The 13,559-nt window shown below is 40.3% G+C and overlaps 1 protein-coding gene across 2 annotated transcripts in view; it reads left to right on the top strand.

The window, feature by feature from the left end:
• Positions 1-13,559, top strand: part of LOC141911007 (disks large homolog 1-like) — a 77,614-nt gene that overhangs the window by 56,515 nt on the left and 7,540 nt on the right. For both annotated transcript variants that reach the window (XM_074801944.1, XM_074801943.1), the window contains exons 13-16: positions 10,630-10,786; positions 10,967-11,069; positions 12,264-12,366; positions 13,120-13,296. In XM_074801944.1, the coding sequence (XP_074658045.1) occupies positions 10,630-10,786; positions 10,967-11,069; positions 12,264-12,366; positions 13,120-13,296 (540 nt within the window). The remainder of the gene's footprint in view (positions 1-10,629; positions 10,787-10,966; positions 11,070-12,263; positions 12,367-13,119; positions 13,297-13,559) is intronic.

The raw sequence follows: 13,559 nt of genomic DNA, 5'->3' as shown, positions 1-13,559 counted from the left end.
CAGATGTGCGAAAACTCTCTCCATTTTAATAGTTTGACTATTGTTCAAAGTTATTCATTGGAAAATTGTCTAGGGCACATAACCCATTCATGAAAATCACAAAATTCGACAGCTTCCGAAAACAACCGAAATAACTTCCTTCTAGAAATAACTCGTCACAGGCTTTGGCGCTTGTGGTGGAAATTTATGATATTAGATTTTTCATTGATTGATGCCTGCGTACGTGGCGCCGCGCGTGCTCAGTGTAGGTATGTGTATAGAAATAGAGGTCACATGTCTCCGAGGCATTATTCATATTCAAAATACATTTTACTATATCAACTGTCGCGCTGGCATTCCGATGGTATATTCGTCGGATTGTTATTTTCGCTGCGCGGCCCTTTCGATGCTCGAAATTCCCGAATATTTCCAACTACGAATAAAAAACAGAATTTGAAAATAAAAATTTGATATCTTCGAGTATGATTCGTATTTAGAGCGCGAATACGAATTTAATTTGGGCGCGAAAATTTCCGACTTGATGTTTAAGCTCTTCGATTGTAACTTCACATATTTAATATGTGATATCAAACTATATGTACATACACGCGAGGTTTTAAAACCACGAGGAGCGCGAGTGAAACGACAGCGAGGAGTGGGTCACTTTTCCTTTACCGTCGTCATCTGCTCTGTCTCGTCGCCGTGGTGATGTCGCCCTCGGTTACCGCGGATTTCTATTGTTATTATGCATCGTGGATATCGTAGGACGGTGAAACAGGAGGCGCCACCGAAGCCGTATTATTATCTACAGAATGTGTCCAGGTCAGTAGTGCGTGATTTTGGGGGTCGATTTAGGGGTCGAGTACCCCTGCCTTCGCAATTAGGTTGTATCGCCAAAACCTGCGTCAAATTTGACATCTTTACAGATAGGTTTCCTTAGAACATTTAACCCCTATGTTGGAACCCTGCTTACGGCCTTCAACTTGATTACTGTATCCTCTGTGAGCCTTCTCTTTTCGTCATGACAGAGATTGTCAAAACCTTTGCAAATTTGACATCTTTACTGATAGGTTTCTTTAGAATATCTAACCCCAATGTTGGAACCCTGCTTACGGCTTTCAGCTTGACTGTTGTATCCTCTGCGAGCCTTCTCTGTTCGTCATGACAGAGATCGTTAAAACCTTTGCAAATTTGACATCTTTACTGATAGGTTTCTTTAGAATATTTAACCCCTATGTTGGAACCCTGCTTACGGCCTTCAGCTTGACTGTTGTATCGTCAACAAGCTTCTCTGTTCGTCATGACAGAGATTGTCAAAAGCTTCGTCAAATTTGATGCCGATCTTTTCGGAAATTGCTCCTTTTCGGGTGGATTTCATCAAAAGTATCTAACCGCGATGGTGGGATAACGCTTGTGGCTGCTTTATATCCACGGAATATTCTTCATTTTCTTTCATACCCCGCCTTCCAAGTATCCTAGATCCACTCCTGTTCGTTTATAAATTCTGCATTTTTCGATCGCTCAAGACCCTTCACCCTGCGCCGGTTTCCACGCGACACTTGAATCTGGCGCCGATACCTTCTCTGAACATCACTACCAAATCTGAAATGCATGAAATTGAAAGTGGAACCCGCGCAATTCGAATACGCAGTTAACGATATGTCACAGCACGTACAGGTGTCATACTGACCGTTAAACACACGTGACTAACGGTACTAATTAAAAAGTTGACAGGTGGCCATTTAACGAGCCGATACCCGAACGTACATACGGCTGGTAGAATACATGTGGCATCCCTGCTGGTATAATCATGAACAGGTTTATATATATATATATATATATACAGTAATAGCCTGTATAGTGTCTACTGTTCACGCGTGACTTAATCTATTTTCACTTATTGTTTGAAAAGTGTCACAAAACATACCACAAACACACTCGTCTGTCAAACTGTCTCAATAGGGGGGGGGGGAGGTCCATATATAGAGGGGGTCCTTAGTTAGAGGGGCTCACCGGCCATCAGTTTTCAATACATACTTATGGTCGATCGCATAATGTTTGTCCTTTACACATGTTCAATTAGATCCGTTTCCCACCCCCTCTATCATCATGATCCGATATAGTGATATAGTGGCAACCGTTTCGATGGACTTTCACTCATGTTATAAATACATTCAACTCGTGTATCTCGTCACTTTCAGTTTACAACAACAATAAAATGTATTGTTCAACTAATAATAATACTCTATGGCGGCTTCTACAGCTTAATTATACGAGGCTTGTAGGTGACACTAGAACAAGTCATATGACTATAAAAACAGAAATAATGTGTTATTTGTTCTGATGTGGATGAATGCATTATTGTACTGTGTGGCGCTGTTAGGAGAGAGCGCGCGCGGAGAGAGATGTCTTTTATTTTAGAACGGTGTATTAAACCTATAGAATGTACGTGTATGTAAAGCAAGCTGAGCTAGCAGGTCGTTGTGTCTATCTATACAGCAGTGGTTCTCTCCCTTACTGCCGTGCTGTGTATATATATACGTGCGCTCGAGCCCCCGGATTAACTATCTAATGGATTACGATGAGGATTAGCTCCCGGAGTTTACTGTCAATTAGGATTTGCGTGGAATAGTGGTTGTATTAGGAGATGTTTAAGCGTGTAGCGTGGGTTTGAGGTAAACGGGCGGCAGCAGTTCTCTCCTCCCTCAGGATCGCGTAGTTATCTTCTTTTTTTTCCAATTAGAGCAATAAATCGATGTTGAAATTGAATTGATTGTGGGGTATGATACAGTAGCTTGAATGTGGCCTCTGACGTCTGGCCACAAAGATAGTGGCTAATCTGAAAACAGTTCACTTCTGAACGAACTCGCCTAAATATTGTAACACCCCCGCCCCCACACTCACAACTATTTTACCATTTTCCCAAAACTTCTCTTTTCTGTCAGTGAGTTTTTCGAGAATGATTTCGAGTCATTTGGGAATAGGACTCGTTTAGTGTCGGCACTAGTTGTGTAGATATTTTAGGACACGACCTCTCGCCGTAACTTGATAAGTCTCTATCCGATAACCCGATATGCTTGATATTTCGATTATCACTCTATCGACATTCCCAGGACTCCTTCTCTCCATTTGTATAATATTATTGACCCCTGAAGTGAAGTCCACGGTGCCTGGTACTAGCTGCTAGTCACAGATGTTGTTGAATTGATAAAACTCAGTGCGCAGCGCTGTGTTTTCAAATGTTTATCTATTTCCGTGTATTGACGAGATTTTTACATTATTTATCAGGGAGCATTTATTGACACGAAATCAATGAGAATTTTATAGTCGATTGTTCGGAAATGAACTGTTTTCAGATAAGCCACTATCTTACAGCAGTGGCCATGACTTCTGGCAACCGAAAATATAAAATCTTGTTTATTTGCTGACTTATATCTGTATGGGGAAATTCCCCCTGGGGGCGTACCACTTAAGATTAAGGTCTGAGTATAGAATATAGCCGTATTTGAAGTCAGTCCGTGTTTCTTGCGAAATATGGAAATATGTCGGAAATTGTTTATTTGAATTCAATTACTTCCTGTCTATAAACGCCACCTTATATGATTTGTGAACGCACAATAGCGCGTATGACCTCCATTCCGGTTGCCTGACTCACACACAGTCATATTGTCTGTTCCCGAATGTTACGTAACTGTTTTTCTGTGTTTTTCAATCGGATGTTCATAACGACCTTTTCAGAAAACTGAAATAAAAACTCTGTGAAGTTGTCTGTCATTTGACAGTCAATAGTGACTCAATGTTGAATTGCAAGTAATTACCAATAAACTGCTTTCTATGAGCCCCCCATAGATATCCATATATCATATCTCTGGTGACATATTAATTTTACTGTAAGTGGGCGTGGAAGGAACTGGCTGCCTGTCTTGTCTAATAGGCCTATTGGTCACCCCCGACAATGATCCGGAATATAATACGGGTGATATATGGTTATAGGACTGGGTTTGCGTCGATATTCGCGAGATGCTCAAACAACCCTCAATGAGCGGTAATCTTCGCTACACAATACATATCGACCTTCGTTGTAATTAGTTAATCTGATTAACTAATTTAGTGTCTCTGTTGTCAGTTAGCCATTGCCACTGCTGACATATGTGTTTTGTAATAGCGACTAACTACTCAATGGATAGCAGCGCCAGTGACATACAGGACTAGCTAGGACTGGATACCAGCAAGGAATTGGGAAATAACTGGATTCTCTGTTTGTGTTTTGGAAATACTGGATATCATCTGCAGACGCATCGGTTATCCAGTTCTCGTGAATCGCGACTTCGTTCCGGGCAAAATAGATCGTGTAATCGTCATCGTAACCCTGACCCCTCGTCCCGAGAATGTTGTAACAGGTTGCCGTGAAGGAGACAATTCGATTGGTTCATATCGATTGATTTCGTCGTCGAGCAGATTTTCGATCGCGTCTGCACGACGAGTCCCGTCGCTCGGATCTGCGTTGAATATTATTTATCGAATGCGGACCCGAGACACCTGTTTCGTTTTTAGTCAAATCTGGTTCAGTTGTGACGCGTGATATGTCGATGCTATACTACGCTGTCGTGTAGCCCGACACCGCAAAGTGTAACTATTTACGAGACGTAACAATCAGTCGCTCGGTAATTATATTAGAAACGTTTTTCCATTTATGGAAGATTCGGCGTGTTTTCATAAAAACATTCGCTTCATTCTATAATTGGTCGCCTATTTAGGTCATCGCGTCGATAATTGACTGGAGTCATATTAAAGTTATGTATGAATATCGGAGCAGCGTATGTACACTAAAAGCGCTGGTGCTGGCCACATAACAGACAGTACCTGATAATTGTTAGTTATTAGGTTATGTACTGATAATTATATCAGCTAGGGCCTCGCGCTGTCGTATTGTATATATACTGAGGGGACTCGGACCTGTTTTATTATAATCAGGTGAACTGTAATATATCGTTCGGTATACCGCGCTTGTATTACACAATCATATAGCACTTGCATTAGTGAAACATCGGATTTGAATTCGCTGGAACTGGAATATTACCGGAATTCATCGTACTGGAATATTACGGATTTGGACTGGAATATTACGGATTTGGACTCCGATAATACGGAGGTAGACTTGAAAGTTAGGCATTTCGCCAGAAATATTACCGATTTTAAACGAATTATTACCGATTTCGACTGAAGTATTACAGATTTTAACTGGAATATTACGTACTCAATTCGCGTCTCGTGAAGGAGGAAGAAGCTTTTAAACGATTTCTGTGATATACAACTATTGGTGCTACTATTGTTAGTGAATTTATCTTTATCGAATTCTTCGAAAAATGTCGCGTAAGAATAACAACAATAACCCGTCGGCGGCGGCAACCGCTACCGAGCACAAATCGAGTATTTGGAAGTATTTAGTTTGCGGAGGTTCGAACAGTAAATCGGTAATACCGGATAGTGAACGACCGTACGAGAAACAAAGTGGAAGGTAAAGTATTACGAGAGATGTATTACGCTAACCCCCCCTGTTCCATTCCTGGCAGACGTAAGTGCTGGGTTTGTAAGCTGGGTGGCCAGTGACCTGGAAAACTCGCGGAATTTGACAAATTTTACATAAAAACCTAGAAAACTCTGGGAATTTCGATGAAATGCTATTGACTGCATGTTTTTTTATGTGACTCAAAGAAAAATAAATGGTAACAGTTTAAACCGAGGATTCACTCAGGGGGATTTTGTGTTAGAGCATGGAAAAATTGTAAATTGGCATTAAGTGGTCACCCTGGAAAAGGACACGCCAAAAATGAGCATAATATCAGATCCTTCAAATGAATATGAAGGGCTAGTCCCTATATCAAGATCAAAATCTTCAAAATTTTGTTTAAAAAAAGAAGTTCCAGACCCGGTTTCGCAATCAAAGGGTTGAATTCTGATTTCTGGCAGACCTTACATTCGTGTTCTTCACTACAGGTGACCCCTTTCATTTTCATAACCACCAATAATCTGCAGGTCATTCATTTCTTATAAAATATCTGCTGCCCCTAACAGAGTGGATGTCAATATTGAGTGACTGTGAAAAATAGAAGATGCTTCAATTTTCTGTATTTTTCGGTATGATCGAAAGCCTCGCTACTTCAACAGCCACAATGTCATACACTTCACAATGAATTCAGCTCCTTCAAAATTCCAGCATGCGGAGAACACTGAACATGGCTCATTGACCACTTCTTTCCATGTAGATAATGCTCGAAATTGTTGACTCGAGGGGGAGGGTGGTTGGGGGATCGAAAATCAAAATTTTGTATACATACTTAAGGAAGGGCTTCTTAAGCGATAACTAACAGTGGGGATTTTTTAAGCGGTTCGTACGGACGCCTGAGACATGTTTTATCGAAACTCCACCCTGTTTTGTATCCTAAAGTATACCACGCGCCCCGGTTCGCATACATACAGCCTGCTGTTTAAAACAGTAGCCTTTATTGATAATCAATATAGCTTATTGATTTTTATTTATAGACGCATGTCTCTCGATCTGAGAGATATATATATATATGTCAGTCAAACAAATAAAATGTTTTTTATGCAGTTATGTATATAAACACTAGGGAAATAAGGATAAACCTCTCAAAGAGGTCGAATATTTTTCCGTTGACCCGATAGAGGTCAAGGATAACTAGGTCAGACCTCTTGCCCTATTATGGTATTGATAAAGTTCATCGAGAGAGGTCAGTTGTGGCCTGCGAGGGCAACCTCTAGCTCAAACCTTATGCCTTAGTTAGGTAATGATAGAGTTCATACACAGAGGTCAGGGGTGACCTCTGCGAGGTTAACCTTTGGCTTAAACCCTATGCCTTACTAAGGTAACGATATAGTTCATCCAGAGAGGTCAGTGGTGACATCTATGGGATAACTTCTGGCTCAAACCTTATGCATTACTTAAATAATGATATAGTTCGCCCTGAGAGGTCAGCGGTGACCTCCGTGTCAGGTCTGACCTCTGTTAGGTTAACCTCTTTAGGATTGCAGTCTTCTATAAAGTTTAGGATGCTTTCTTCCGTAGATTTTTTCCGCAATGCTCCGTTGATGAGGGGTTTTCCGTCGCTGCTTGAACAAGAATTCGGAATTTCCGTTTACGTGTAATTTTTTTTTCTTAAAAAAAAAAACGTCTCCCGCTGAATGAAGATTCATTCGGTTTTACGCGATTGTGAATTCATTTAGTCATTCACGTATTCAACATCAAAGAGCGGTGATCGAGTATACGTTAATACCGGCGGTATAGCTGTGCGTCTGCGCGCTCCCTGCCTCCTCTCTGTCTGTCTCTCTCCCTCTCTCTCTCTTAAAGGTCAAATAAATTGTAATATACAATGTGTATGGCTGTCTCGTTCGTTCGTTTGGAATAAATCGCGCGCTTACCTTACAGAGGAATTACCCTTATCGGTTACGGTTATGTAAGGTGTAATTGATTGGAGTGATATTATGATCGGTGTAGCGCTCCAGCTGGAGCGGCAGAAGACAAACATACGGAGCAGGAATGTATTGATCCGATCGGTGATTATTGATTTATAGATGGATAATCCGTGTGGTAGCTGCTGTTGCTGCTGCTGCTGCTGCTGCGTCGGTAGTGACTGACTGACTGACTGCTGCTACCTGTATCTCCTCAACACACACCGTACACTCCTCTTACTCACCGCATCAGTCATCATTCTCTTTCTCCTCTTCGTCATTGTCATCGGTGCAGTAACGCCAGTGCTGAAGATCATCATACGCGGTGTGTATTTACGCTCGCGGGAAGTTGTTGTGGAAATTTATATGGAATTTTTTTTGTGCGGTACGTCATTGCGTGGGCGGTAACTCTCATGAGTAGCAGTATACACTGTGAGTAGCGGTAAACTCTGTGAGTAGCGGTATGCTCTGTGAGTAGCGGTAAACTCTGTGAGTAGTGGTAAACTCGACAAGCAGTGGTAAACTCTGTGAACAGTCACTCGGATACAGCGGAGGACGTTGATGAAATCAATGCGTAGCATCGATCTGTAGTTACGGAGAGGATGATTAAAGTGAGCGCAGTTTACTCACACAGAGCAGGCTGTGGCAGCGTAGGTGGATATGAATGAATAGATAGATAGATAGAGAATCGGTCGGTCTTCAGTCAGTCGATTGTCAACTGTCTCCGTCATCTGAAGCAAGTTACAGATGGATTAGTGATTAGCGATCGGATTATCAGTGATGTTGAGTGACTGTCGCTCGTCGAGTATTCGTTAGATTCTCTACGATTCGGTATCTACTTAATTAGATTCACCGGTCAATAAACGAGCTCGATGATACAGCCACTCGCAGTCAGGGAGTCATTGTCGACAGCGTCTGAATTGTGGTGCCATTTTCACCGTCAAACGCTGGAATAATCTCGTCGGAATATATCTACGCTGTTCCATCGATGGAAATCTAAATCGTTGCGTTCGTTTATGTACTACGTAAACCGGTTTCAGCGGCCTCTAAAATAAATAAAACCAAAGCCTTATCGGTTTGTTCTAAACACGTACTTCAATAGAGAAAAAAAAACACTGGAGATCTCCAGTAGCTGTCGTTGTTTCAGCGGAATCGTTACTACGGTTACGGATATTAATCGATCGCGATTGTTGCGTCGACGTTGTCGTCGTCGTAGTGATTTATCGGGGATTCGAAGAAATGGAATGATTATCGATCTGTTTGTAATCACAGTTTGACAGGCTTCATTAAAACTCTCTCTCTCTCTCTCTAACTGTGAGCGCGATGTTCGGTGATCTTATTAAATCCCACATTCGGAAAGATAAAAGGGCCTGAACAGGTTTCCTTTCAAAGATTTATTTTCATCATCTTCGGGAATATTAAGGTTTGCAAAAAAGATTGTGAGGTATATATACAATCCATAACTTATTTTCAACGTTTCGACTTTTTCCGAGACAGTCACCTTCGGGAATACTTATGTTACAAAATAATTATGAGGTATATATACAAGCCAAGAATATGTTTATATGTCTCATAATTTATTTTTCACGCTTTGACTTAGTCCTAGATAGTCATCTTCAGGAGTATCGAAGTTACGAAAGAAATGATTAGGTATATGTACATACAATCTAGAACTGAGAATATGTACATGTGTCTTATAGTTTTGTTATGACATTGATATTCTTGAAGATGACCATGATTAGGATAAAGTGATAACAGCAAACATAATCAATCAGCTCAAGGAAACATTTCGGACTCTATTTTTCGTTCTTAATGTGGGATTTTATGTTATATTTACAAGTTGCGACGCTGCGTGTTTCGACGATGATTGCGGTGATCTGTTGTAAATACATTCGCCATTCTCTGATTGTGTGCAGCAACTGTCGTTTCGTTAATTGAGTGATTCTTTTCAATATCGTGTTCTTCGATTGTTGTTGATAATGTCGTCGTCAACAACTAGGATTAATCATCATAGACCGCGACAGGATCCGGATTTATTGACCAGGTAAAACCTAAAACCTACTTCCCAAACCTACCCCTGCCACACTCCACGCCCAGTTGTATATCTACCTGACTATACTTCCCAAACCTACCCCTGCCACTCTCCTGATCAAGTAGTTTATCTACCTGACTATACTTCCTAAACCTACCCCTACCACTCTCCTGATCAAGTAGTATATCTTATTTACCTGACTATCTGATAGAGTAGATATATATCTGGTTCCTCCACAACCCATCGCTTTGCCCCCACATGGTTAATATCGACCCCCTGTCTTGGTCATTCTCCTCCCTCACTTACTGACCAGGTCAAACCTCAACAAATGATACAGGATATTTGAACAAATAGAAATAAACTGGAGGTTATTTACTTTCATCTCATCAGGACTTCATATGTTTGAGGATTTCATGATTTGATTTTATAAAATTATTCGAGTTAGTTATGGATTGTGTAAACAACATGAAAAGAATAGCTGCTAGTATAGTGTGTGTGTATATAGCGCTGAGCTGTGCTGTTCTCAGAATGTACAGGCTGCTCGGGTATAAATCGTGTTCTATTCTCTGGTACAGGGATAAAACAGCATTGCGATCAATACCAATAATCCGACATACAAATCTGCTGCTCATATACGCGTATACTGGTGATGTCACTTATCTATGGGTATAACACGTATCATGATATCAACGGTTTATGCATAAGCTAAAAATGACCTTTTAGAATGAGTACATGGACATAAGTGATGTCACCACTCTATGTGCGTGTCTTTGGTGACATCATCACTTTGTGGGTATCTTTGGTGTAATCATCACTTTGTAGGTGCCTTTATTGACATCATCACTTTGCGGGTGCCTTCAGTGACAATATCACTCTGTGGGTGTCTTTGGTGTCATCATCCCTTTGTGGGTATCTGGTGATATCATCTCTTAGTGGGTGTCTTTGGTGACATCATCACTTTGTGGGTGTCTTTGGTGATATCACTTTTTGGGTGACTTCAGCATCATCACTTTTTTCGTGTCTTCCGTGACCTCATCACTTTGAGGGCGTCTTAGGTGACATCATCACTTCATGTGTGTACAAGGTTTTGATGAAACAAACATACCTGATTAAGTTTAAGCATGGGATTTTGATATTATATTTTTCAGAGAGCCCAGGAAGATTATTTTGAAGAAAGCATCGACTGGTTTGGGATTCAATATAGTCGGAGGTGAAGATGGAGAAGGGATATTTGTGTCGTTTATTTTAGCCGGCGGTCCGGCTGATTTGAGCGGCGAACTACACAGAGGCGATCAACTATTGAAGGTAAGTTTAACATCGTGGTGAGACTGCAGTTTAGATCCACTTGGTGGCGCTAGTATCACAAAGGATCACGGTTATGATCAGGGACACCTAAACTACATTCACTTCATTGATGATTTGATGATGTCGTAAAGGGATTTGTAAAGATGCTGATACAATAATGTTAATTTTGATTGTACACAGGTCAATGGAGTCGACTTGCAGCAGGCTACACATGAAGATGCAGCGGCTGCCCTGAAGGGGGCGCCAGAAGCTGTGGAAATAATTGCTCAGTATAAGCCAGAAGGTAAGCGACAATTCTTAAGACTGGTTTCCAGCATAATATATGAGACTGGTTCCCAGTATAATATATGAGACTGGTGTCCAGTATAATACATAAGACTGGTTTCCAGCATAATATATGAGACTGGTTCCCAGTATAATATATGAGACTGGTGTCCAGTATAGTACATAAGACTGGTTTCCAGTGTAATATATGAGACTGGTTCCCAGTATAATATATGAGACTGGTTCTCAGTATAATATATGAGACTGGTTTCCAGTGTAGTATATGAGACTGGTTTCCAGTATAGTACATGAGACTGGTCTCCAGTGTTATATGAGACTGGTTCCCAGTAAGACTGGTTTCCAGTGTATATATATCGATATGGGACTGGTTTCCTGCGTATACTTGACTGGTTCCCAGTAAGTCTGGTTGCAGACATCATTAGTAACGTAATAAGAATAAAACGACGGGCCGATCAGTGAGTGATTGATATCTCTTCCCCCTCCCCCTCCCCCTCCTCCCTCCTCCCCTTACACTGATTACCATTTAAACTAGATTTCTATTGATTTTACGATCAGTGTATATGGCGTGTGATGATAGGTGATATACGGTGACCTGTCTGTCTGATAAACGACGTCGTCGTTTTGCCTCCTATCATCAGTATGAAATTAGGATCAGTTTTGGATAAATGTATAGACATGCAGCAGTGCGGTTGAAGCCATCAGTCACTGGCCTCTCATCAATCCAGGGTTCATCGGTTGGAATCCATGCAGTGACAAACAGGATGGCCACTGACCTGGAAAACTCAGGATATCTAGAAATTCTTGAAAAAATCATTGACAAATTCTGATTGTGAAACTCAGGAAATTCGCTTAATGCTATTGACCATGTGTTTCTTTATCAATAAATGATTCAATTAGAATGGAATGAATTGTAACATTTCAAACCTAGAAATTTCTCTGATTCGCTCTGATTTTGTGTAATCGCATGGAAAACTCAAAAGTTTCTTGATTGTCGATGATGGATAACTGAAAACCATCTAAAGCCATTTTCCCATCAGTCAATGAGTGAGTTTGAATCCTTGTCGTGGCAGAGTTTCTTCGTCATTGGTTCTTCAATGAGCTCTATCCCCTGAATCGAGTGAAAACTGGCCCGAGTTCCACTATCCCTAGATTTAATATCCGTATGATTTAATGTGTGTTTTTTCCAATTCAGAGTATAATCTATTTGAGGCGAAAATACACGATCTCAGGGAGCAGATGTTAAACACGAGTACGGGCTCATTACGAACCACACAGAAACGAACGTTATTCGTCAGGTAAAATTGATGCTCCCTCACTACAGCGTGAACCAATTAGAATTATGGATTAACTATCAAATTTCCTTCTTACCCTTGAATGTATAGCTGCCAACTGTTCCTGATTGTCAGTATTTGTTACTATTTTATAATGAGAAATACTGATTTGATTTGTTCAATATGTACAGAAATAAGAAAGATGTTACTGAGGGTCTTACTGTTGATTACTGATAATTAGAACAGAAATATGAAAGATGTTACTAAAGGTCTTACTGTTGATTAATTTGAACAGAAATATGAAAGATGTTACTGAGGGTCTTACTGTTGATTACTGATTAATTTGAACAGAAATATGAAAGATGTTACTGAGGGTCTTACTGTTGATTACTGATTAATTTGAACAGAAATATGAAGGATGTTACTGAGGGTCTTACTGTTGATTACTGATTAATTTGAACAGAAATATGAAAGATGTTACTGAGGTTCTTACTGTTGATTACTGATTAATTTGAACAGAAATATGAAGGATGTTACTGAGGGTCTTACTGTTGATTACTGATTGATTTGAACAGAAATATGAAAGATTTTACTGAGGGTCTTACTGTTGATTACTGATTAATTTGAACATTTTCTTTCATATTTCAAAGAAAAGTTACTGAAAAAAATTCAATTTGCTACTGATAGCACTTTTCAGACCTTCAGAACTTGCCTTGGAATTAAAGATAAGTTATTAACAAATATATTCATGTATATTCTATGAATTTCGTTTTTCAGAGCGTTATTCGACTATGATCCAACTAAAGACAGCGGTTTACCGAGTAAAGGACTAGCATTCCATTATGGCGATATCTTACACGTAACCAACGCTAGCGACGACGACTGGTGGCAGGCGACTAGACTAACGCCAGACGGAGACGAAGAAGGACTCGGTATCATTCCCAGTAAAAAGAGGTACGAGATTACTGAATTCGTTTTTTCATCGGTACCGGTGCCACCAGATGGCGCAACAAAGCGCTGGGTGATTCGTAGTGAAAATCAGTTCATTTTCAATGGAATTTGAACTTGATTTTTAAGCTTCCAAGTACGAAAATTATCAAATAAATCGTCGGATATAAGATTCCCTTTACTCAGTGTATGGTTTTGATTAGTTTACCAGAAAAATAGATTAGAATTTGATTGAAATGTAGAAGAAATTGAAGCGCAGTCGTCCTGCG

Source organism: Tubulanus polymorphus, chromosome 9, assembly GCF_964204645.1.
Source record: "Tubulanus polymorphus chromosome 9, tnTubPoly1.2, whole genome shotgun sequence".
Taxonomy (NCBI): Eukaryota; Metazoa; Nemertea; class Palaeonemertea; order Tubulaniformes; family Tubulanidae; genus Tubulanus; species Tubulanus polymorphus.
The sequence above is the reverse complement of the archived record's forward strand: the minus strand, read 5'-3'. Positions and strand labels throughout refer to the sequence as shown.